Source organism: Sinocyclocheilus anshuiensis, unplaced genomic scaffold, assembly GCF_001515605.1.
Source record: "Sinocyclocheilus anshuiensis isolate Anshui unplaced genomic scaffold, SAMN03320099.WGS_v1.1 scaffold1805, whole genome shotgun sequence".
In the NCBI taxonomy this organism is placed as follows: domain Eukaryota; kingdom Metazoa; phylum Chordata; class Actinopteri; order Cypriniformes; family Cyprinidae; genus Sinocyclocheilus; species Sinocyclocheilus anshuiensis.
In genome coordinates this window covers 136,631-164,289 of record NW_015540382.1, presented here as the reverse complement: position 1 = coordinate 164,289, position 27,659 = coordinate 136,631, and the positions used below count along the sequence as shown (strand labels likewise).

Below are 27,659 nucleotides of genomic sequence, written 5' to 3'. Positions count from 1 at the left end.
TATGTATCTATGTGAGCCTGGGCTACCACGCCGACTGGCTTAAAGGGTTAGTTCACCCAAAAATGAAAATTAGCCCATAAATTACTCACCCTCAAGTCATCCTAGGTGTGTATGACTTTCTTCTTTCAGATGAATCCAGTCGGAGTTATATTAAAAATTGTCTTTGATCTTTCAAGCTGTTTAATGCCACTCAGCGGGTGTTGCATGCATCAGTCCAAAAAAACATAAATAAAAAGCGCCCATCCATAAAAAGAAATGTCTCACACGGCTCCGGGGGGTGAACAAAGGCCTTCTGTAGCGAATCGATGCATTTTTGTAAGAAAAATAACCATATTCAAAACGTAATAATCACTTTAATGTAGCTTGCGCCAACAGTTGTACACAGCTACAGGGTGCGAGTTGTAACCTTTCTCAGCATGTGCTGTGGAAGTCGTGTAATGACGGCTGTGTCGTAGGAAGCATGAGTGTGTCGGTCAGTGATTTCACCTGCTTTGATCCACACTCTCTTTACAGCAGTGTTACTCTGATAAACACTATGTGACTCACTGAGCTGCTTGACAGAGAAAGTGCTGAGGAGTGGAAACCTCTCACTGGGGAGAATTATTATTACAGATCTGAGATAATGTACAGCGTACTATCACGTCTCTCAAGGTGAGCGGCTGAGGCAATCATTTCACAGCATGATAAAGACTATTATGTCCTTCAGGTGTAAATAAGCACTCATCCAATTAGAGAAACAAACATAGACATCAAATGAAAATGCAAACAGCAGTTAAAACAAGTTACGCAATAAATTGTATGTTTAAATGCCAAAAAATCCTAAAAATGCATAGAAAATCACTTAAAAGAATCGTTTAGCAAAAAAACAAAGAATTTCCATCAATTAACATCTTGAGAAGCCAAAAGAAACAAATCCATAAAGACGTTTTTTAACTAAAATACGAGTCTATAATCCATAATAATGCTTCCTCCAGTGAAAAAGTGGTCTGTTCTGAATCAGGAGATAAATCTGCACAGATCAAGCAGCGTTTACAGTCCAAAACAGCTCTAAACAAATATGTGGCTGGATTTTGATGTGAGAGACAACAGGAGATGAAGCGTTATTATGGATTATGCTATTTTAGATGAAAACATCTTAAAGGGGTGATTATGATGCGATTTCTTTTTTTCCTTTTCTTTAGTGTGTTATGTAGCTATTTGTGCATGTATGCATAGGCTATTTCTAAAAAAAAATGGGTCAATTCCGACTTTGCTATGACAATCTGGCGCTTATTCTGAATCACTTACTGTAAGTATGTTTTCTTAATAGTTTAAGTATTTGTTATTGCGCCGTGTAGAGTATCGCGTCGTGTGTGTGTGAGAGAGAGACAGGGTTGTTATTTATTTATTTTTATTTTTAATGTATGTGTACGTTAAAAGTACTATTCTGGCAGCGAGTACGATCCGGAACTAAATGAAGATTAATGTTTTGGCATATGATGTGTTTATCGAACCAATCAGATAACAGTAAATGGAGAGTCAGCGAGAGTATCATTTGATTGGCTATTATTTCGGGAACTTTTTGCCCCACATACACAAGTAATTTAGACATTTGCAAGTTAGTTTTGTACACATACAGATTGGTTCTATGCAGTCAATCCGTTTTGCAGTTCTTTAAACTGTTGTTTTCGCTTGCAAATCACTGTTCACAGGCTTGCAGTACTTTTGACCGTATTTTAGCGATAACAACATGCCAAAAGTGTAAGCGCGGAAAAATGGAAGCCAGAAGCATGCAGATCATATTTATTTTGCATTAGCATGAAACTGCAGTTTCACAATACTTGAATTACACTTACGGGTAACAGTAAAATGCTGCAAATCATTTTTTCTTACACTTGAAACGCGATTTACACCTTTACAAAGCTTCTCTTGCGCATGCAAATTTAATTTACGCTTAGTCTTATGTACACTTCCACAACTCTTACCCTGCGTATGCAAATCTTTTAGGCCTTCATAAACGTCCCTAATTGCCAGCTCTCACTTCATAATTATGGGTAGTGTAGTCCACTAGAATCACACAGACTTAAAGCTCAAGCAAAATTCTGTCTATTTTCTCTGTGAACTGATTTAGTGATAACATGTAAACCTTTCTAAAAAAAGATGTACAGTTGTGGTCAACATTTTACATACACTTTGCGGTATCTGCAAAATGATAATTATTTTACCAAAATACGAGGGATCATACAAAATGCACATTATTTTTTATTTAGTACTGACCTGAATAAGAGCTTTCACAGAAAAGACATTTACATATAGTCCACAAGAGAAAATAATAGTTGAATTTATAAAAATGACCCCGTTCAAAAGCTTACAAACACTTGATTCTTAATGATGTGTTCTTACTTGGATGATCCACAGCTGTTTTATTTATTTATTTATTTATTTATTTATTTTTGTTTTGTGATAGTTGTCGATGAGTCCCTTGTTTGTTCTGAACAGCAAAACTGTCCGCTGTTCTTCAGAAAAATCCTTCAGCTCCCACAAATTCTTCAGTTTTCCAGCATCTTTTGCACATTTGAACCCTTTCCAGTAGTGACTGTATGATTTTGAGATCCATCTTTTCACACTGAGGACTATTGAGGGGCTCAAACACAACTATTACAGAAGATACAAACACTCACTGATGCTCCAGAAGGAAAAACGACCAAATTTTGACCACAACTGTACATCTGTTTAGAAAGATTTACATGTTATCACTAAATCAGTTCACAGAGAAAACACACAGCCCAGAGGTTGAGCTCTATTGGCTCTGTTTATTTTGGTGTGTGCTGTCATTGCTCTCAGACTGCTGAGCTGATGATATGGGATGCATGTTCAATGCTCGGGCAGACAGAGAGGGAGATATATGTGATTTCTGTGTTTGGGGCCATACTTTCGCCACTTCTGATCTGACACTTGACTAGTAAGCGACATTAATAAAAGACTCTTCATCTCCATCCCAGACTCCCTGACTCTTCATTCCTGATGTAACCTCATTCATGATCCAACACTAGCAAACGATTCATTCTGAGATGAAACAAGAAAGAGAAAAAGAGAAAGAATAAATGAAAAACAATAAAATTGTAGACAGTGGATTGGTATTGTGAAACATAATGTTTGTAAAGCAATCTCACATCATTGATGCAAAGTCTTTTCAGCGCTTGGGGAAATCCTGGCTGTGTGAATGTGAAGTGAACTGGAAAGAAGTCGAAGAAGATCACTGATCCTAAGAGAAAAGAGAGATTAATCTTTGACAAACTTCAATATTTCAATGTGACAGGCCTAATAAACTGTTCAGAAAGTCAAGCAGTGAAACGTATCAGAATCGAAGAACAATCTGGAGGAGACCGGGGCTGATTGTCACACTTTTAACTCCAGTGAATATTTCTCAGAGTATAGGTCTATTGTATTGTATTGATTTTTTTCCTTCTTCAATAACTACAACTTCAAAAGTTCAAAAGTTTGGGATTACTAGGATTTTATTTATTTGTTTAAAGAAATTGATACTACAACAATGCATTAAATCGATTTCAAACAAAAATCTATTTCAAATAAATGATGAATAAATGTTCAATAAATGTTATTCTTCAAATTGTTCAGCAAAGAATCATAAAAAAGACACTGTATCAAGGTTTCAAAACATCCTTAAAGGGGTCATAAACTGCCTTTTTTTAATTATTTTGTACTGTTCTCTGAGGTCCACTTATAATGATATCAAGACCACTTATGATTGGCTAACAGCTGTGTTTGTTTGACAGCCTACATCCTTCATAGATGGACGCTGATGTGATTTAGGGTAAAACACATTGTCAGAAAAGTTTATTGAAAACTGTGATATCAGAAAATGCTCCATCAATAAATCAACCGGATAGCAAATCCGCCAGCAAATAGTAAGCTTGATCAGTGCGGAGGTCAGACCAGCCTCTGCCGAGCCAGCAGAGAAGAGAGGCGGTGAGCCGGCAATTGAAAGCCGCCGCTGAAGGGTGAGCATGATTTCACCAAGTACAGCATGTTCCTGGATCAACATCCTTGTTGATCCTGGAACAACATTCCAATCAACCAATCAGAATTTGGGGCTAACTGTTCTGGAAATATCTATTTTAGGCTTACAATCAGGGTTAGGTGCTTCTACACCCTTGTTAATCAGCTATCATTTCCCAATAAATTATGGGTAGGGTTAGGTTTAGGGGTAGGGATTGGGCTAAGTCTATATTTTTGGACAATAATGTTGATCCAGGATCATCAAAAGATGTTGATCCAGGAACATGTCTTACTTGGCAAAATCACGGCGACCAGTGCCGAGCGTGAGCAGAGATAAACTCCCGGGTAAAAAGGGGAGGGTGACAAAAACAGGAACGCCAGACCGACTAGACTAGAAAAATAAACAAAACAAGACTGGGTCAGAAAACACAACATGCACAGAGACGAGCTGAGCTTCAGAACAGCACATTACAGACTGACACGAGACAGCAAACACGAGGGTAAGATAAAGGGAAGATAATGAGGACAAAACAGGGTGCAGATGAGGACGGAGAATTAGCTAACAGGGATAACAAGAGGGGCGGGGTATACACCATGACAGCAGAGCACATGGCGAACCGTCAAAATAAAAGGCCATGTGCTCCATGACCACAAAGCCTAAGCAGACCCCACCGAGATCGTGACACACATAAATACTCACTACATATCAAGCGATCTGTAATAACAGACAAAGCAATGGTGATCACGTAATAAAAACATTTACTCTCACTTGTGTGGTGCGACATTACTGTCGGATCCAATATAGACACACACCATCGTCTTTTAGTTTCAATCTTTCTGAAAATCCGGTGTTTAATTGTGCCTTGTTTGTAAATGAATCCACAGTAAAATTTCTTACTAGTAATTACTGCAATATACACTTTACTATATGCATCTACCACTATATATTTATATATATGTTCACTGTAATGAAATTGAGCTAATAATTTGCTTCAGCTGCTTGTGAAGTGTAAAGTCATTCTGCCATGCAGTCGAGTGCAGATGGGAGATCTAATAGTCCAGCTTATGTTTTGCACTATATTAGAGCAGAATTATGAAAGGCAGATAATACCAGCTCATGCTGTCATGCTTTATAGCGGCTCCACAGGGCCTGTATTAAATAGACTGTGTCTTTGGCCTGCCAGCCATCAAATATTATTTGGGGACAATGTCCGACTAAAAATTGCCCTACAGAGGACTGGAAAGTCATTGGGCAGCACTGCATGCATTCTGATGCCCTTCAGTGATATTCCGGTCAAAACACTTCTGACTCATGGCAAACCCATTCATTCCATCGCAAAGATGTGTGTTATCTGCCAAAAACGCATTCGCACAGTCAAATAGAAAACAATTCAAAACAATAGATACTGACTGCTAAATGAGACTCACTATTCTGCTAAAACGTGATTAATCCATCAGTCTGAATGCTGTATTGTGGATCAAAAATTGGATTCCATTGGTTCTAAAAGGAATTTAGAGATTGTTTTTTTAAAGCTGAAGTGAATCATTTCTGTGTCACTAATGCAACCAAATGGAACTGTAAAATAATTAGAAAGGAAATGTTCTTTAAGGTAAACTTTTTGTTGCATTGCCTTGACTGGAATTGTATTGTTAAACCATTTTAATGTTAGTGTGAAGGTAATAAATCTTACTGAATGTTGTCTGAAAATGTCAGAAGTTTGAATGGACATAGGCTTTTGGTAGTTGCTAAGCTGCTCTGAGTAGCTGCTAGGATGCTGTTCTGGATGTCTGTTAAGGTCTTGCTGGTAGATGCGGTTTGGTGGATAAATAGACAGATGTATCGGTTATTGGAACCAATTTTTTGAAACAAATTGTCCAAAAGAACCAGTTCACAGAAACAAATCACAGAGACTTTCCTGTTTGCCTGAGGCTCTGGATTACAGGTAATAATAGTGTAAATAATGTTCAGTTTCTTGCACAGACTGATCGTTTCACTTCATAAGAACTCAATATATCGTCAGGAACCACAGGGATTAGTTTTGTGTTGCCTGATATGCTTTTTTGACTCTCAAAGTTACAGTAGCTGCTGACTTGCATTTCATGAATCACCAAGGACCACAATTTCAGCTAAAAATCTTCTTTATTGTTCTACTGAATAAAAAAAGTCACCTACATCTTGGATGGCCCGAGGATGAGTAAATTAAGAGAACTTTGCTTTTAATCTATAGCCTTTACACTATTTAGGGGAGTCAATCTATAAATAGCTTACTTACAGTTGTCTGCACATTAAAGTCTTGGAATAGTAGAACGTCTGGCCTGTTTATTTATAATAATAATAATAATAATAATACACTTTATTTACGCGCCTTTCAAATCACTCAAGGTCACCGTACATCAGGAGCAATAAATAAAACAGCAATAAATAACAATAAATAGCAATATCAATGAACCATAAAAAAGAAAAGGAGCAGTTAAAAAAAAAAAACTTAATTAAAGATTTGAGTGTACGAGTAATCATGTAGGATAAACTATTCTGAATAAGTGAGTTTAGCTTTGAATTGGGATAATGAATCTAAGATGTTAGCTGGGAGTGAATTCCAAAGGCGAGGAGCAGCACGGCTAAAGGCTCTATGACCTATGGTGGTTAAATGAGCCATGGGTGTATGGAGAAGACCCAGTGAGGAAGAATGAACGGTCCAAGAAGGGGTGTAGGGCTGAATGAGATCTGAGAGGTAAGTTGGAGCAAGATTATGGAGAGTTTTATATGTGAGAAGAAGAATTTTAAATTCAATGCGAAATTTGATGGGAAGCCAATGAAGCTGTTTAAGAGATGGAGTAATGTGTTGTATAGATGGAGTCCGGGTTATGATACGAGCAGCTGAATTCTGAATCAACTGGAGTTTATGGAGAAGCTTGTGTGGTAAACCAAATAAAAGAGAATTACAGTAGTCGATGCGAGAAGTGACAAGTGAGTGAACAAGAATGGCAGTACTGTGTGGGGTGAGAGATGAACGAAGGCGAGCAATATTACGGAGATGAAAGTAACAAGACCGGGTTATACTATTAATGTGAGCTTCAAATGAAAGAGTGCTGTCAAAGATGACCCCCAAGTTCTTAACCTGGCGAGAAGGAGAAACGGAGGAACCATTAATGAATAAAGAAAAACTACAGGACATAGAGAGAATAGAGTTAGTGCCTACAAGGAGTACTTCAGTCTTATTGCCATTAAGTTTAAGAAAATTGGCGGAGAACCAGGTTTTTGTTTCGTGAAGACAATTAATAAGGCAGATAGGTGGAAGAATGGAATCAGGCTTAGTAGATACATAAAGTTGTGTATCATGAGCGTAACAGTGAAATTTAATACCAAATTTAGAAAATATACTACCAAGTGGGAGAAGATAAATTAGGAACAACAGAGGACCTAGGACAGAACCTTGGGGGACACCACAGCTAACAGAAAAGGGACAGGAATGAAAACTTTTTAATTGTACGAACTGTGTACGATTGGAAAGGTATGAAGTAAACCAGGCGAGAGGAATACCAGAGATACCAATAGCAGATAAACGGTTTAACAAAATATTGTGTGAAATGTTATCAAAAGCTGCACTCAAATCAAGCAAAACAAGAATAGATAAGGATCCACCATCAGCAGCCATTAACAGATCATTTGTTACTCTCACCAAGGCAGTTTTGGTTCTATGCTTGGGACGAAATCCTGACTGAAAACACTCATATAAGTTGTTATTACTAAGGTGAGCTTGGACCAGTGCTGCAACTGCTTTTTCAAGAATTTTTGAAATAAAAGGAAGATTAGAAATGGGACGGAAGTTATCTAAATTGTTAGGGTCTGCACCAGGTTTTTTAAGAATTGGGGTTATAGCAGCTATTTTAAAAGATGATGGAAAAGTGCCAGAGCTAAGGGAAGTATGAACAATATGAGTTATACGAGGAGAAAGAGAAGGAAGACAGGCTTTTACCAGGTGAGTTGGTATGGGATCAAGTAAGCATGTGGAAGATTTAGATTTATACATAAGATTAGAAATTTCTAATTCAGATGGCAGGGTAAAAGAAGTTAAAAGAATAAGAGGGGAATCAGTTGAAACACTCTATAATGAATTACAGTATGGGTTAGCCAGAGAGGCCAACTGTTGGTGGATAGCAGTTATTTTGTTACTGAAAGAAGACATAAATTCATCACATTGAGCAGAGCAGTACAGGTGTGCAAGACGGCTGTCAGGAGGTTTCAGTATATGATTTACAGTGGAGAACAAAGCTTTAGTATTACAATCACCAGACTCAATTAAATGTGAATACATCTCATGTTTGGCAGCAGAAAGAACATCTTTATAAAGATGAATATGTTCGTTATACATCTCTCTATGTACCATAAGTCCAGTTCGTTTATAAAGGCGTTCCAAACGCCACCCTCTAGTTTTTAGCTGGCGGAGTTCAGGAGTAAACCAGGGCACAGAGTTAGTGAAAGATACAGTCCGAGTTTTAAGAGGTGCAACATTGTCCAGGAGCTTTCGTAATTCAGAATTATAAAAGCAGACCAGCTCATCAGAGAAAGAGAGATGGTCACTGTGTGGGAGGTCGGTGATTGCAACAGTAAAAGCTGAGGGGTTGATCTGAAAGAGATCCAGATTGATCCAACTTGAAGCACCATCGGCGATATACAACTGCAGGTCGTCACATATCACTGCTGATCAATGAATTCAAAATGTATGTCCATATACAACCAGAGGCAGTTTAACCAGTAAAAAAGAAATGGATGATGGCCAAATACATCTCAAGAGGCAAACCGAATCCGTGTTTATAGACTGTAATGATGATGATCATGTTGAAGAGTATTTTGGCATCAAAGCTGCCAGTCAGAGTCTTCGGACAGTCAGGATCGATGGAGTCTTAATGTAATTCATATCTCTGCTTCGCAGTTACAGACATGGGATGGATATACTCACTGACGCCACAATTGGATTTTCTGTAGGATTTCAATAAGCTGTGATTTGATTAGAGTGTGCCTGAGCTTTCTTCCTGTCCTCTTTTCTTAGACCTCGTAGCACAATTACATTTTCCCAAAAACTCATGGGACTCATGCCAGCAATAAAAAAAAAGACAGAACATCGTCCTCAAATAGCACAGAACAGAACGGTTCCACTGTCACTCTTGCCAAATTTCCCTCCAAAATAAGCATATCACATTGCAGCCTATCTCTAAGTGCCATCAGGTTTGGATATTAGACCACACTAACTGGGTAGGGTTAACACTAGAGCGTTTTTATTAAGAAAATATACAAACATAAAGAACTTGGCCATGCTTGGTATTTCCCGTACAATGAAAAAAATGTGCTGATTGTTGACATGCTAAAATATTGAAATGTATATATATTTAGATAGAATGGAAGATATAGATTGTATTGCATTTTAGCTTGCTTATTGTGTCCAAGAGCATGATTTATTGAAGTCCATATGTCTTAGTAACAAGAAACTTCTAACCAAAGGGTTGAGAGCTGTAGTTCCAACCACGTTAGTTTTCCAATGCTGTTTGTGAATGTCCGTTTTAACTATGTTTTGGGCACATGTGAGATCAGCTGAACCACTTTAGGAAGGTTTCAGTAGGGGAATGAGGCAAGTGAGTTGCGATCAGGTCACCTGTGTCATTGACTGAAACAGACTTTAAGTTACACAGCAGGAGGAATGGCGGTGCACGCATAGAAACTACTGAGCAAAACATTCAGATTTATGGCTGCATTGACAAGGCCCATTAAGCATCAGTCGCGCCAGCAGCAGTTTTCCATCGTCACGCCTCTCCTGCGACCACACCACGCTTGTCATGAGTCTGGTCCTCGTCTGGAGACAGGATGATTTAAGGGGCGTGCAAACTGACAGTCATTAAATAGCTGGGGGTAACCGGTCGCTGTACTGCTGATCGAAGGCGTCTGTGTTGCTGTAGCTCAAATATGATGCAACATAAAGACTGCAGGTTTTGATCTCACTAGGGATGTTCTTGGTACTAGTACATCTAATAGCAATGTGTTTCAGCACTTATATTCAGTGCTGAGAAAAAGGTATTGCTGGCTGTTTTTTATCCAGTTTTTTGGATCACAGTCTCTTTTGCAGAAACTAGGACTCGGGATATAAAAAATAAAAAAAAACTATATGAAGCCCTATTGCTTCATTTTATCTATTAAAAATACCCGAGGCGACCAAGTGAAGATATAAACTAGCATCACAGTCAGAGATACAGTGCAAAAAAAATTTCCGCAGCATTGATTCTTCAATAAAAAGTTGAAGCAAATTTCTTGTGATATCAAAATATGCCAAAATATTCATCTCCGAGAGGAATCTCGTTACAAACTATGATTTCTCTGTGACAATTCCAGAGCTAAAACAAGCATACAAATGGCAACACGTGCATTTATCAGATTAATCTGTACATATTGCGTTGATACAAAGATTATATTATTTTAATGTACTTCTTTTGGATTGGTTCTACACTGATTTTGGGATTCAATGTGAAAATATGTTTATGATTGGAATTAATAAATTGCAGCATATTACAATTAATATTTATGTTATAGATATTGATTACAACTGTAAAAATTATGCAAAATAATTGCAAATACAGTGCTGTTTGTGAACCCTTTAGAATTTTCTATATTTCTGCATAAATATGAGCCAAAACATCAGATTTTCGCACAAGTTCTTAAAGCAAGAGAAACCAATCAAACAAAGGAGACAAAAAAATATACTTTGTCATTTATTAATTTGAAAAAGTAACTCAGATATTCTCTTGTAAATTAAAAAGTAACGCATACTTTACTAGTTACTTGAAAAAAAGTAATCTGAATACGTAACTTGCGTCACTTGTAATGCGTTACCCCCAACACTGACTCCTGCACAACATCTTGTATTAGTTTTAGCTCATTCCTCAGTACAGAACCACTTCAACTCTGTGATGTTATGGGTTTCCTCCTATGAACTTGCTTCAGGTCCTTTCACAACATTTCAATTGGATTAAGGTCCAGACTTTGACTCAGTCATTCCAAAACATTAACTTTGTTCTTCTTTAACCATTCTTTGGTAGAATGACTTGTGTGCTTGAGGTCGTTGTCTTGCTGCATGGCCCACTTTCTCTTGAGAGAAAGGTTCTCGGACAGATGTCCTGATATTTTCCTTCAGAATTTGCTGGTAAAATTCAGAATTCATTGTTCCATCAATGATGGCAAGCCGTCCTGGACCAGATGCAGAAAAACAGGCCCAAACCATGATACTAGCACCACCATGTTTCACAGATGGGATGAGGTTCTTATGCTGGAAAGCAGTGTTTTCTTTCTCCAAACATAACGCTTCTCATTTAAACCAAAATGTTCTATTTTGGTCTCATCCATCCACAAAACATTTCTCCAGTATTCCTCTTGCTTGTCCACATGATCTTTAGCAAACTGCAGACAGGCAGCATTGTTCTTTTTGGAGAGCAGTGGCTTTCTCCTTGAAACTCTGCCATGGACACCATGGTTGTTTAGTGTTCTCCTGATGGTGGACTCATGAACATTAACATTAGCCAATGTGAGAAAGGCCTTTATCTGCTTAGAAGTTACCCTGGATTCCTTTGCAACCTCACAGACTATTACACGTCTTGCTTTTGGAGTGATCTTTGTTTTTTCAACCACACCTGTGGAGGGTAACAATAGTCTTGAATTTCCTCCATTTGTACACAATCTGTAGAGATCTTTAGAGATGGTTTTGTAGCCTTTTCTATCCTGATGAGCAACAACAACTCTTTTTCTGAGGTCCTTAGAGATCTCAATTGTTCGTGCCATGTGTAACGAGGTCAGAGCACCAAGGCCGAACCGGCGAAGCAGGAAGCCAGGGCGGAGCAGAGAACCAGGGCGGAGCCGGCAGAGCAGCTGAAGATGAGGACCACCACAGCTGAGCAGACGGGTCCAAAGATCCCCATGGCAGAGCAAAAGACCACCAGAGCAGGACAGGAGACCACCAGGCCGGAGCAGACGGAGCAGAAGACCACCACGGAGGAGCAGAAGACCCCCAGGCCGGAGCAGACAGAGCAGAAGACCACCACGACGGAGCAGACTGGACAGAAGCCCACCAGGGCAGAGCAGACAGGACAGAAGCCCACCAGGGCGGAGCAGAAGACCTAAACGGCGGAGCAGACAGAGCAGGAACCCACCAGGGCAGAGCAGACGGGACAGAAGCCCACCAGGGCGGAGCAGAAGACCTCCACGGTGGAGCAGACGGAGCAGGAACCCACCAGGGCGGAGCAGATGGGACAGAAGCCCACCAGGGCAGAGAAGGCGGAACAGAAGACCACCAGAGCGGGTTAGAAGATCACCAGGCTGGAGCAGCAACTCTCTGCCAGTCCTGTAACGGCTATGGAGGCTGTCTGTGAATTCGCTGCCTGTCCTGTAATGGCTATGGAGGCCATCTGTGAACTCTCTGCTTGTTCTGTTCCGGCCAAGGAGGCCGCCTATGAACTCTCTTCCTGTCCTGTCACGACTATGGAGGTCATCTGCGGATCCTCGTCCTGTACAGTCACAGCTATGGAGGCCATCTGCGAACTCTCAGCCTGTCCCGTCACGGTTGTGGAGGCCGTCTGTGAACTCTCTGTCCGTCCTGTCACGGCTATGGAGGCCGTTTACGAACTATTGTCTCATCCTGAACTGGCCAAGGAGGCCGTTTGCGAACTATTGCCTTGTCTCAACCCAGTCGAAGAAGCTGTTTCTGAACTCTCAGCCTTGTCTGTCACAGCCAAGGATGCTGTCTCTGAACATCCTGACTGTTCTGTTGCGGCTGCAAGGGCCATTCTGGAACTCTCAATCCTGCCTGTCGTGGCTACTAAAGCCGTAAATGAACTTTCTGCCTGTCCAGTTTCAGTCACCGAAATATCTACCAGTTCAGTTGCTGTTAATCCATCTAATAGTGAACAGTCTGTCTGTCCATTTACAGTCAATGAGTTTAATCCTGAGCTATCTGTGTGTCCAGTTTCGACCAATAAGCCTGAGAATGAGCCATCTGTCTGTTCTATTTCAAATTATATGACTGATTACGATCTTCCTGTCAGCCTAATTTCTGTCAATGAGCTATCTGTCTGTCCGTATTATTATAACTGATATTTTAGGGAAACCAATTCAATAACACCATTTTGTTGAATTATGGCATCTGTTGTGCTCCATTTTCCCCAAAGGCCCTCGCCTGTGTTTGGATTATCCCTTTTGATTACCCTGTTTGGACATTGTTCGCCGGAGATCGACCACGCCCGTTTACTGGACTATTCTTGTGTCTTGCCCTCAATATACCTGTTGCCATTGTCTGGCCCTCGCCTGTTTCTGACCACGCCTTTGAATAAAAGCTTTGCAAATGGATCCGCACGTCTCTCGTCCCTGTTGCCTCGTTACAGAAAGTTTATAGACCGGATTCATGACACCATGATTCACTTCCACAAACATGATCAGACTTTGATATCAACTCTAGGAAAGGATATTTTCGTGTCCACAGAAAATACTTTCATACAGTATTAATGCATTAGAGCATGTAGCAAGGATCAAAATCGTAAAGAGACATTCATTTGCAAGGCAGAATCAGAAACTCATGGAATTTGTGCACAAGAGTTTTATTAACTAAGCACTAACACAAACTAGTCTAACAAACAAACAAACAAACAATCACTCATACAGGGAAAAGGGCAAATGAGACTTGATGGATGAAACCATCAGGAAAACCAGAGAATGAAGCTGAAAAGAGTCAGTTAACCACCTGAGTGAAACCATCAGCGCTGTTTTAGAACGGGGTCTACAGCTTATACTAAACCTCTGTTTCGTTTAGTTAAATTTACGATACTTGCATTGCCTTGGCCTGGAACGAGTGTACGGAGGTTACAGAAAGTTTATAGACCGGATTCATGACACCATGATTCACTTCCACAAACATGATCAGACTTTGATAGATCCCTGTTTTTTAAATAAAATAGGGCAGACCCTGACACCTGATAGTCACCCCATTAATTATAAACACCTCTGAACAGATGGACTCTAATTTCACCTCCAAATTAACTGCTAATCCTAGAGATTCACATACTTTTGCCACTCACAGATATGTAGTATTACATAAGTCTCCTGAATAAATAAATGACAAAGTATATATTTTCATCTCGTTTGTTTGATTTGGTTCTCTTTGTGAACTTTCAGGACTTGGGTGAAAACCTGATGATCTTTTGAGTAATATTTATGCAGAAATATAGACAATTCTAAAGCGTTCATAAACTTTCAAGCAGCACTGTATATACATACTTATATATAGGTCCTTAGAGAGGGGTGCTAGTTCACATCCTCATCTTCTCAGAATCTAACAGAACCGCAGACTGACTGACCATGTGTTGGAGCCCACCGGGCACGCCCGCACCGGCTCAGGCTCTCCACACAGGCTGCAACCAGAAGGCTCTAGCAGAAGACCCAGCAGAAGAAAAACAACAAGATCATGGACGCAACTGTGCATGAGCCTTTTAAGGTCCGAGAAGATTCACGTCTCTCAGGATGGGCTTGTCCAATGAGAAAGGCTGAAATTCCAAGCGGGAGTTTGGAAGTACTGACCCACATATAATATAAACGCTCATTTAGATCATCAGAAGGCAAATTCAAAGAGACCAAACATGGTATCGGTGGGGCTATATTAACTAGTGCTCTATCATAACACACACACAAAACAGTATACAATTCAAAAGACAATATACAAGCACAGTAATGGTATACACAATGGCCTGAGGAGATGTGTGTTCATTAACAGAAAGGTTTTTCTATGAATTAATTAGAGAAGAGTCCATTTTTATGGGCATTGTGTGTCTTTCCTAAGGGTAAATGAATTGTGTGTTTCTCTGCCCGCATTCCATTTTGGCAATAAAACCAGTGATATCAGCATTATTTGCCATGGAACCAGAGGCCTGTTCTGCCTTTCTGAGGTGTTAGATGCATTTTGGGGGAAGGGTCCATAGACCCTCATATGGCTTGTTAACTGAGGGGTGTTACAGAGTATTTGTTAAATATAACTAAAAAAAACATTGTGTGTCTGATTGGTCCAGACGCTACAGTCTACAAAGGCAAGATATAAACTGTCGTAGTCGTATTTGGTAAGTAGCTGCGTAATAAGCATTAAATCTCACACACAGCCAAAAAATATAATCAAAATGGTCTTAGACTGTATTATTGCACACTGTGTTATTCATTTGGGGCTCATTTACTTGCAATCAGGAAATGCATTAGCTTTTAACATTTCTGTCAACCCTGAACACATACACAATTGTTAATGGCAGGAAAATGCCATTTGAATTTTCTCTGTGATTTGTCAAGATTTCAGAGGGTAATGTCGTAGCAAATATAAAAACACCACTGAAAGACACATATAGCCTCTGTAAGATGCACCATATAGCCTCCACATTTGATGGGTGGCCATCATCTAGACCAGCTATTGAGAAATCACCATGGAAACAGTAGCCACGGGAACACCTCACTTCATCAGAGACCTAGAGACACCTGCTAGAAGCCATCCTGACTGATCTCCAGCAATCGACTAGGACACCTTCGGGAATGTCATGGATTTCAGTTCATTCCCACTTTATGCCATGCAGCTCTCAGATCACATCAGATCAGATGCCCACGGGTATAAGATGTCTGAAGCTGTTTTATATTGGCAGACTCGCACTTCTGAGCATTAGAGATACATCCCAGGAGCAGAAAAATAAACTTTCTACAGAACTAAGATTACATAAGCAACTGAATGAAGATAAATCATCTAATATCTTTCAATAGGTTTCCTCTAAGGAGACAATGAAGACAGTGCTAACAGTACAAAAATGTGAATTCTGAATAATGTATAAACCACAATTTTTATTTCTCAAGTAACGCTGTCTATCATTGTGTCTACACCTGACGTGAGCGGCGCGACAAGTGACAAAAGAGCCCATTATAACACAAAGTAACAGACATTTGTTTCACTTACATTTTTATGGTTCTTCTGCAATTCTGTGGTCCTAGTTATTATTGTGATATTTATTTTCACATAGCATCAAAATCTTTTTGGTAAATATTTAGGTTGGGTAAAAGCTTTAGAACTTGTATCATTAGTTATGAAGCATTGGTTTAGAACAGATTAGTTTTTGTACTAATTTTGCATGTTTTTAAAGATATTTGGCTTTGCAAGGATGGGAACATTCTAGAAGTTTCTGTAACATTCTGTAATATTCTAGTGCTTAATAAGTCTAGAACATTCCAGAACATTGTGGGACTAGTCATAATAGAAAAAATCATCCCACGTACACTTCTGATCGACCGACTTTTGGTAACTGTTAATGTTAAACTGGTGTTGTTAGCTCAGTATTATGCATGCACCATGCTTGTATAAGTTGTCAACATATCTTTTTAGTTTTCATGAGCACTGTTAATGATGCACAAAAAGTAATGTGATTTTCACATTCATAAAGAAACATTAAAAATAAAAGCGGAACAAAACTTTGTTTCATGGTGTAATCAGTCATGTTCACTCCTGCACTACTTCTCACATGAGGGACAGATACAGATCTGTAACGCTGCTAAATAGAGACACGGTCTTTTGCTATGGTTGGCTGATTACTTTGTCAGTGCAATGTCAGCCTATCACATTCAATATTGGTATGTTAATATAAATAAGCAGCTTCAGGACTTCAGAAGATCACCTCACAATAATGGATTTCAACATCAGCTGGAAACAGATACATCATCTAATTAATTCCTAAGGAAATAATGTGCCTACAATGCACATTAAAGGCTTGTGTAGCAGCTTTGGCCCTGGTGATCCCATTTACTTAATGGCCGATTGATCATCCTCTGACCAGACAGAGCATTGTGCAGTGGCTCCTGTGAGGAAGCACAGATGACAAAAATGCACAATGCCAATAAGCAAGAAACATGATTATAAACATCAAACCAAATGCATTTAGGCTTTAATTGAGTGTCTAACTGGAGCTTTCGGTGTGCAGCAGCAGATACAGCCAATTTCAAGCGCAGTCAGTCATGTGCATCGCTGTTTCATCTATTCACCATGTGTTTCAAAGTCCTGGCCATTTAAGAGGCTGTTCGATCAACTTCTGGACATAATCAGTAATTAACCAAACTAATTACGGTGCTATTCGCAGAGATGCTGCTTGGTTAGCTAGCAACAATGGCTTCGGCTGTTTCTGAGCAAAATCTTCATTAAGCAATAAAGCTGTGGGAGAAATGTGCAAATTTTAGAGAAATTAAAAATCCTTGTCCTCAGAAAACCTTGTTTTGTGTTGCATTTTCTGTTATTTTGTTATTTACCTGATGGTGTTCCATGAACAGGCTGCTTAGGATGAGCTCTGATTCATCATGTGGCTTTCTATTTGACCACTGGCATTATTATGGTGGTTATCAGTACATTTAAATGTAAAAAGCTGATTTTGGTAGTTCAATATACTTGGTAACAACCGAACCACTTAATTATTGAAACATTGTGAGATGTAAAGCAATAATACTTTACGCTATGCATTAATTTTAATTTAATCAGTGGGTCGTTGTCAATTATTTATTACCTAACTTACATTTCAGACAAAAAAAAGTGCCAGTTTGTTCATATATTGTTTTCCAGCATGGAAGATTGTATCAAAAGAAGCCAAAGCATCAAGATTTGCGTGTCTTTAACCAATCTCACATAGTTGTTGAACTTGTTTGCTACAACTGAGAGAATCTATATTGTACACTAAGTCTACTAAGTGCACACACACAGCAGTGAACACACACACACCGTGAACACACACCCGGAGCAGTGGGCAGCCATTTATGCTGCGGCACCCGGGGAGCAGTTGGGGGTTCGGTGCCTTGCTCAAGGGCACCTCAGTCGTGGTATTGAAGGTGGAAGAGAACGCTGTACATTCACTCCCCCCACCTACAATCCCTGCTGGTACGAGACTTGAACCTTTGGGTTACGAGTCCGACTCTCTAACCATTAGGCCATGACTCCCCCAAAGAGCATTCCCTGACCGGGAATCGAACCCGGGCTGCGGTGGTGAGAGCGCCGAATCCTAACCACTAGACCACCAGGGAAGGGCTAAATACTTTTTGACTGATTAAAATAAAAAAACTGATTAAAATTTACATTTTCCACTGAATAGCAAATTTTGGTCATCAGAACATATGAAAAGAATGTGTAATTTGATGGGAATGAATGACGTTGCAGTTACGTTGCCAATAAGTCATGAAATTACTAAAGTATTATGAATACAGTAACTGGAACGTTCTTGGTTATATTATGACCGTAGGAGGCCGTGCAGGTGACGCTGTGAGGTGGTAATATAATGGTAATGAAATTTCAGGCCCATGACATTGCAGTTACGTTGCCAATAAGTCATGAAATTACCAAAAAAGTATGAAAATATTACATAACTGGGCCATTCTTGGTTATCTTATCACTATAAGAGTTCATACTGACGACGATGTAAGTTGGTAATTTGATGGTAATGAAATTACGAGCATGCAACGTCCTCTGTTGTCAGTTAGTAAGTCATGAAATAACACCAGTTACATAACTGGAACGTTGTGTGTTAGCTGGGATGGTTCATTTTCACAAGGGAACTCTTTAACTTGATCTGAGCCAAGCCCAAACAACAAGCCTAAAAACGCTTAGAATAAGTGGGCATGAAAACATTCATGTCCGTAGCAAAACAACATTACTTCTGGAATCTAATGAGAGCTGGTTTGTACAAATGCATAAGCAATAGTAATAGTAGCACTTGCAAATAATGTCTCCACTGCGACCGCTTTCTTTTTTTAATGAGTATTGTTCTGAAACAACACACCAATGCGAAGCCAGCCCTTCAGTTCTGTTAAAGCTACTCCATTAGTTCTGTGTTTTTATGTTTTATTCATTTCAATCAATGTAGAGTATGAAGTTGCTCAGAGCAGCTGAAGTGCAGTCTAATCAGTGCCCTTAAAAAGTCAATCAATGCCGCTGACAGCCACTATGTCTGCAGTATGACCTGCCAGCAAGCATTCGTATCTTCCATTGAGAGATTCTGGGCTCACTTTTGAGAACAAGGGCACACCACGCACTTCCTGTCTCTAACATCTGCTGAATTTATAACGACAGGGACAGGGACAGTGCCTTTAAAGGTGAACCATTTAACAGTGAAGAGTTTCTACAGCACAGACTCCAATTATCAGACCTGCGAGAGTCTTATTCGTGCTCAGCGTCTGTTCGCCATTCTGCCCGAGTGCTAATGAATGTTACACATCATGCATACCAGCATCTCATTATCTGAGTGTATTTATATACAATATGATAATAATAATATTTATATTTTATTGGGGTTTTAAGGCTTTAATGATAATTGTTTTTGACTGACTGTCAGTCTGTTTGTTCATTCTGTTAAGTAATATTACCCACAGTCTACTAGAAGTCCTTTTGTTAATATTTATCTGTGATTATTTGGATAATCATCTGTCCTCTAGCAAGTACGCTTGATAACGCATATCTGTTTATTATTATGATACTCAGTAACGAACTTGAATGCATGTAAATATGTTTAATATTACTTGTTTATATTGTAAATGTTGCTATTTTTGATAGTATTTGCCTCATCACAGTTACTGACTGACATGGTCACAAAGTTACGTTGTGGCAACAAATACAGGAATTTCACTTTTACGGTTGTCACAATGTTACCTTGTCACGACAAAAGTTTGGTCATATCGTTTGCTGCATTTCCTTTAATACAATTAGTTAATATTTATATTAATGCCTAGTGTTTTTGTTGTAGTTGTTCATGTTGGTATTTTTTTAATAAATGAAAATAATGAATGAGTCTGAATTCCTCATTCACTTCTGTTGAAGTAGACTTTAAATTAGTTTGGGCAAAAGAGGACATAAATTAGTTTAGCTACTGCATGGCCATCCATAGAAAAATACATTTAAAAAATAAAAATTAGCAACTGATTATCAACGCACAACTATCTGATCCACGACATTACTATGACGTCGCAGTTACCTGACAATGACACAAAGTTACGCTGTGGCAACGAAAACAGGAATTTCACTTTTCCATCTGCCACAACGTAAGATTGGTTATCAGGTTACGTTGCAGTTATGTATCAGCCACATATTTTTGGTAGCTGGTGTGGTTTTACTACCAAAAATAAATAAATAATAATAATACTATAGTTAAACCATGGTAACAACAAATTAACCATGGTTTTGCTACACTAACCATAGTATTTGCAGAAAAAATGTGGTTATACAATTGTGATCAATATGCCATAATACACGGTTAATACACTTTTACTGTAATAAAACCATGGTTAAATTTCATAAGGGTAATTAAAGTGGCAGTTGCGGGTTGCAGTGTATACAGTAAATATCTTATTTTCAATATAAAGCATTCAGATTTATTTAGATTTATTATGGACTTTTTCTTGTTTGCTGTTGTTCAACAAGATCTGCCAACACCAATGAGTCTCACACCTCTTTCCTTGAGAGAGACACAAAAGAGAGACACATCTCTGATGTCGTTAACTAGTTGTTCAGTTGGGTTCCGTACTCACTGACACTGCATAGAATTTTGGTGAATGCGGAATAAATGAAAATTCTGTCATCAATAAGTTCTTCAAAACCTGTATGAGTTTCTTCTGTTGAATACAGAAGAAGATATTTTTCTTGAGATTGAAACCTCTTGAAGCTGCTGCTCTGATGGAAACAAAGAGTTGCTGCTTGTCATTGACTTCCGTAGTCATTTTTTTTTCCATAGCATGTAAGTCAATGTCTGGTTTGGTTACATTATTCAAAATAACAGAAGACAGAAATCATACATGTTCGAAACTTCTTGAGAGTGAGTAAATGATGACAGAATGAATCATTGAAGATGAAGAAATATAATTCACAGAACGTGGATGTCACTCCTGTAAATTACTGATCTGTCTGTGTACAGAACAGGATTACGTACTAAAAGGTGAACTGACAACCAGATGCAATATGTACATACTGTGTTATTATAGGCTCACTGGTTGTGTGTGTGTGTGTGTGTGTGTGTGTGTGTGTGTGTGTGTGTGTGTGTGTGAGTGAGTGAGTGTATGTGTGTGTGTGTGTGTGTGTGTGTTTTTGACTCCTCAGAATAGTTTAATAGCCATAACGATGTGGCTCATGAGCATCAGTAATACTGCCGCTTCATCCAGAGCACAGATGAGATTCACTGGCTCACTGGGACGCTTCCTCTTCTCATTCGCACACAGAAATGATGGCAGCTGCCTCTATCAAATGGCAGGATCAAAGGAGTCGATGCTTATTAGTATCCCTCTTTTATCTGCTGTTGGTAAGCTGCAGTGACGCGGAGGAGGCCATCAAGCCACTTTCTCTTTTCAGAGGGTGAAAACTGGGTGGGGAAATGTGCCCTTTTTGCTAAGGGACGTCCTGCAGCTTGAAACAAGCTTGATGCTGTCTTTATTAATGCAGGGTTTCAATGTAAAATCACTTTTTACTATTTTTTGCTATCATGTGCACAAATGTAGTTTTAAAACGGTTAGTTCTGCTCCTGAATGTTGCTTGGTCAATATATTGCTCCAGCTGTGTATAGAGGCTTTATGTGTCACCCTTGTATCAATCAAATCAAATACATTAAAACCAATTCTCCTGAATAATTCTCCTTCAAAAAAAAAAAAAAAAGTTTTTACTCTCAGATTTATGTATTTATTTAATTTTTTTATTTTTTTAACTTTCCAAACCATTTTACTCTCAGCAGCTTCCATTAATTTCTGAGCCTTGACCTCAGACTGCATCATCGTCAATCTTCACAACACTATAATCAGAAGAGTTATTCGACTGGTGACCTACAAGTTCCTCTTACTGTCAATCTGTAAAAGATTATCCACGTGTGTTCATAGCACGCTTGTTCTGCTCGACTGCGCTCTTTAATCACCGGCTCTCTGGAAAGAATAATCCAGAATATTCCAGTATGGCAATGAGCTGAGATCTTCAGTTTTAGCAAAGAGCTGTCAGCTTCTGCTGAACTGGCAATGGACCAGAAAGAAAAACCGACAACCTTCTCTTTCCATTTTTTCTTTCAGTTTTCCTGAAAAGGCTGCCAGCCTGCAGAAAAAAATAATGACTTAACTGCCAAATGTTCAGCAGGACTCCTTGAGCGCACCATCAAACAGCCGCGTCAGGAGCAATGGCAGGGTTAACCTCAATGATTAATAACTGCTGCCAGACCGTTTTACTGCTCACTGGCTCCTCTTCATTTTGTGATACTACAGTACAAGAACACTTTCTGCACAGGAGAAGCTTTAATAGTTGATTTAGATGGACTCAAAGTGTACTCATGAGGATGTATTTGTGTGTTTTTTGTGTGCCAGTTGAAAATCCAAAGTATTATAAAAGCAGGTAAAGCATTTATTATAGCTTTAGACATAGTTGTTATTCTCATTTTGATCACACAAACCTTTAAATATTCAGTTGTTGATTTTTAGGTTTATGTAATAAGTCTCATGTTATTTAATTATACTTAATGAATTAATGCAACACTGTGTATTTTTGTATTTTGGTTCACACTATAAGTCATTAGAGTCCAAAAAATGTGTGCCTGGTGCAAATCATAACACTGATCACTTAAAGTAACAGCACACCTTTCCTTAACAAGACATGATTTGAGGAATCAATCAGGTCTGTTGCACAAATGCACCAGTTTAATTAGAGTTCTTGAGCAAAGGTAATCATTATAAAAATAAAAATAAACATGAAATATTAATAACTGGTCAAATGAACCAGGGTTAAGTAAGTTGTTGTTGTAGTGAGCTCACAGTGAGCTGACAATAAGAAAGGAAACCTAAAGCCCTTTCATTCTCATGTTGCTCTAAGTAAACTTGCGTTTGGTGTCTTTTTGTGTGTAGCGGTCTAAAGCTAACGGAGCACTGAGCACTGTAGTGAATGTAGCCAGACTCCCTGTAGTTTCTGAAGACTGAGATCGCTGAAGCGGCAGCTGTGAAGGTTCACTGGCCCTGAACAGCATCATATGTATGAGCTCCTGCCCTGATGGCAACCGCTTGCTGCTTTGATTAGTGCAGCACTGCTGCGTGTGTGTCGTGATTTTACACTCGCTATGAGAGTGGTCATACATGGTAAGACTGTCCTTTAGCAGTGTACACAAAAACACTCCACGAAGAACCTTTAATATCCATGTAACATTTCCATTTTTTAGTTCTTCACACTAAGAAAAAAAAAGTTTATTTTGTTTACTGTTCACTCAGAATGGTTCTTCTATGGCACTGCTGTGAAAACACGCTTATTTTTAAGAGCATATATTTGCTTGTGTTCATTTTCTCTGGTAGTGTAGCACTCTTGTTCATTACGCAGGTGGCCTTACACCTTTCTTCCTTGCAGGTCTGGGAATTCTCTTGCATTTCATGACAACATTTCATGACAAGTGTTTGCCTGCAGTCGGTCTGTTCTATAACAGACAGCTGCTATCTTATTTATTTATTTACTTGCTGACATACAAAAAAGCTCATGCCTAATCCTGAGTGCTGCTTGTCTGCGCAGAACTCGCGTCCACGATGATGATGGAGTGATGTGGGTGGCTGTTGCTATGTTCTTCGCTCTGCTATTTGGTTACTAGGTTGTTATGATTGGTTACCCGGGTACGCTTTATGGTTGCTAAGGTGCTCTGAATGGATTTTAGTGCATTATGTGTAGTTTCTACAGTGCTGTTCAGGAGTTCTGGCCTGACCTGGTAATGATCAGATATGTTAGTTTAGCTTGTAAGTATGAATGAAATGTATGCATTTAATTGTAAATTTAACTGAAAATGAAAGGGAATGAGGTGAGTTGAAAGATTTCTTATCCTGCGGCTCTGCAATTGTCCTCTGGGGGCATTTTTGCTCAGACAATGTAAGTCTATGGGAAATTTTAGATATTAGATTATTAATTATGCGAAAACTAGAAGTCTGATCAGTCTGAAAAGATATTGCATAAAACTACACATCGGGGCCCAGGTCTCTGCCGAATTTGGGGCTTGTAGCATTAAAGCCCTAGGAGGAGATACAGTCAGAAATTCTAGTCTCAGAAGAAGAAGTTTAAATAGCATTTCAGTATGTTGGCTTTCTCAGGAAATATTCCTAATATTGCTCCGTAACACCCCGCGGGTCTGCGATAATCCACTGGTTCTGGGTGGGTGAATCATCCAGCAGGCGAGAGCAACAGAAATAGTGATACATGCCTTAGCAAAGAGTACTCGTTTTCATAGATTTGGAAACTAAGCAATGCTGGACTGTGTGTGACATAAAGAGAAACTGGCATCACTCACCATTATTTTTGTCTTCCAGACGGTATCAACACAGAGCATAGTGCAGCTTCTCTGTCATTTACACAGTCATTACACTATGGAAATCTCATCACTGATGGTTTTGCACTATGGGGTTGTTTCTAATCCGGTCCAAACTGCTTCTGTTCTATGAGACATGATGAGAGGGGGTTTGCCTTCAGTGCTGCCTAAATTAAAATCAATCGAATAGTGCTATCAGCAGGCTTCACTGGCACTGGACACTGAACTACTTTCTTTGCATCCTCAATGCACAAATGATTTCCTTTAGATGGCAGCATTGCATAATCGATCATTGTTTCTGCTCTGCATCCAGCAATGCAATGGACGCAGCTTCAGTGCAAACATCTCCTCTGAGCCGCAGCATGGGAACATTTTACACTGAGATTGAGTCAGCATGTTACTGCTTCACATTAACTGACAATATTGCGTTATGTGCTTGAAAGTTATGCAAAAACAAAGACAGTGTTCAGAAAGACATGCTGAGGGTGAGCCCCTGAATTGCTTTTTCAGCACAGTAATAAAGAGGGTTAAAGAGACGGATTCCTCCATATCACCCATCTTTCCTTCTTTTATCTGTTTTCTCTGCTCTGTTTTGCAGTTGCTTCTCATCTTTATAGGGTTGTTTTACACTGTTGTGTGCTCAAAGTGAGCTGTCAAATTGCTTTCTCTGTGACTGCTCATATAACACCCAAACACAAGCTCGAGAGAGTGAAAGAGAGATGAACGAGATGCAGAAATGTACACACTTATCAAAAAGGAGTGCAAAATCGAATGATTGGAACGCTGCATCAAAACAGCAGCTGTTTGCATTGCTATCATTTCTCAGCCACCAGCTCTGCAATTACGCAGTTTGTTTATTTTATTGTTTTTCCAGTCATTATAACAGCAGGGTTGTAAATGATGTTGAATTGTTTTTGCATAAACTGATTGAACAACACTAGAAGCATGCATGAAATGATTCATGAATAACATTTTTTTCTTTCTTTTGTCTTTCAGGGCAAAGATTTTCCTTGGGAAGAAGGTCCAAGGAGATTATGATGTCAAAGTTGAGCAGGTAAAGCATCTATTATAGCTTTAGACCTGGACATTATTCTCAGTTTGATCACACAAATCATTGAAATATTGAGTTGGTGGTTTTCAACCGATTTGCTAACACCCACAAACAAGTCTCTATTAATTATTAAATTATAGTGCTTGCTGCATTCTTTATAGGCGTGATGCAGTACATTTCCAGTAATTTATTTGTCCTCACTATAGACGCAAAATTCTGTGTGATGCCACACAATTGAATCAATCAGAATGGATATGATGTGTAAAATACAGCCATGTGAAGTGGGATTTTGGAGCAATGAGATTTCACCGCGATTGTGCTACTCAGTGCAAAACAGCAGAAATATAAACCAAGCAACTGTCAAAACATATTTTCCAACAAAATATTTGAGACTCAATTAGTCTGGATTTTGAATCACATATTTATGGGGGTCCTGTGGCTGAGCAACACTGTTACAGTAGAAACCTTTTATGTTATTTTATGTTTCAATGACTGCACTGACTGGTCCATCGTCTTTATAGCAGTGCAATCATTTCCAGTAGCCTTTAGTTACAAAATAAATATACTCCCTTGTCATTTTATTGCATCGTTGAAATTCCAGACCGCACGTTGCTAATTGAAGCCAATGCTATTGATCTGAATTGTGCCAACACTTGTGATTTGCTGGATGTCCTTTACCCAGAGAAAAAGCAAAGAGTAATAGTAGGAATTGGCCATTGATCAAGAACATGTAGATGATAGATCTGTGGTTGGAGTTCATTTACTTGCAGTCCAAACCATTGTGACTAAGAAAGTCTTCAACAATATAACTGGATATTTTATTACCAATGAATGACCATCCTGCAGTAATTAAGCATATAAAATAAGAGACAGCTTCCCACAGCCACGTTTATTATGTCTGCATATAAACCTCATGTTTTACTGCTCGCATTGCATAATAGATGAATGTTAACAAGCCCACAATGAGAATAAAGGGACACGATTCACACCTACTGGTGCTTATTGTTTTTAAAAATCACAAGCTTTAATTAAAATGACTAATGTGATTGCATGCAATACACATAATTAGCTAAACAAGGTGGTGTTACATTCATTTACTATAGAAAATAGAGTTAAACTGAGGATATATCACTAGTTTACTTTGCAGAAAACACTCTCCACCTTTTCTACAACCGTTAGAGGTAAATGAATAATTCAAATTCAAAAATAGCACAGGTTGTGCAAGTTTAGGTGTCAATGATGCCAAATGTCAGTGGTGTCATAACCATATGACACTTTGATTATGCAATGGGCAATGACATTGGAGATATGGATGATTTTCTATGATGAAAATCCTGATGATTTTCAGATAAATGCTGTCGACACCTCAGCAAATGATGCTGTCAGATAAATCAGTGGAAATGTAGCTATTAAATTTATGCACAGTTATTACATTTTAATGAAATAATGATGAAAACGTCTCCAGGTTACGCATGTAACCATGGTTCCCTGAAGGGAATGAGACGCTGCGTCGAAACGCTAAGGGAATGCCTTTAGTGTGACCACACTCTGAATCACATGTGTAATCAGTCCAATAGATGGGCGAGACATCACGGGCGGTTGACGTAATGACCAGGAAGCTATAAAAGCACGTGCGGTGGAACCGGCGTCAGCTTCTAGGAATGAAGCAAGCGCTTGCAGGGATGCCGGAAGTATGACCTGAGACGCAGTGTCTCGTTCCCTTCTGGGAACCATGGTTACATGCGTAACCTGGAGACGTTCCCCTTCAGGAACTCGAGCTGCATCAAAACGCTAAGGGAACAAGTATGCCCACCCCACCAGACAGGAGAGATCAGAGGACTCGTAAGGCAATAGTAATGGCATCAACTATCCACCGACTGAGGGTCTGCTTCGTAGCAGGAAGACCCCTCTTAGGGGGACCATAGCAAACAAACAGTTGGTCCGCCCTTCTCCACAGGGCAGCTCTGTGGATGTACATGTCCAGTGCTCGCACTGGACACATACAGTTAAGCTTCTGCTGGTTGGGCTCCCTGAAGGGAGGAGGACAAAAGGCCTGTAGCACGATAGGCTGTGGTGTAACAGAGGGAACTTTAGGTACATACCCCACTCGTGGGTAGAGAAATACTTTGGCCATCTCGGGCGCAAAGTCAAGATAAGAAGGGGCCTCTGAGAGGGCCTGCAGATCCCCAACTCTCTTTAGAGAAGATATCACCAGAAGGAAGGTAGTCTTTATAGTGAGATA

At 39.3% G+C, this 27,659-nt stretch overlaps 1 protein-coding gene and 1 non-coding gene across 3 annotated transcripts in view; one reads left to right on the top strand and one right to left on the bottom strand.

Annotated features, from left to right (window-relative positions):
* The window catches only part of syn2b (synapsin IIb), an 84,730-nt gene that overhangs the window by 10,354 nt on the left and 46,717 nt on the right, over nt 1-27,659 (top strand). For both annotated transcript variants that reach the window (XR_001634117.1, XM_016484598.1), the window contains exon 2: nt 25,363-25,420. Coding sequence is in view for 1 of the 2 variants with exons in the window: in XM_016484598.1 (XP_016340084.1) it covers nt 25,363-25,420 (58 nt within the window). In the remaining variant the exon portion in view is untranslated. The remainder of the gene's footprint in view (nt 1-25,362; nt 25,421-27,659) is intronic.
* Nucleotides 18,035-18,106, bottom strand: trnae-cuc (transfer RNA glutamic acid (anticodon CUC)). Its single transcript has one exon. It is a non-coding gene; the product is annotated as a tRNA-Glu (tRNA).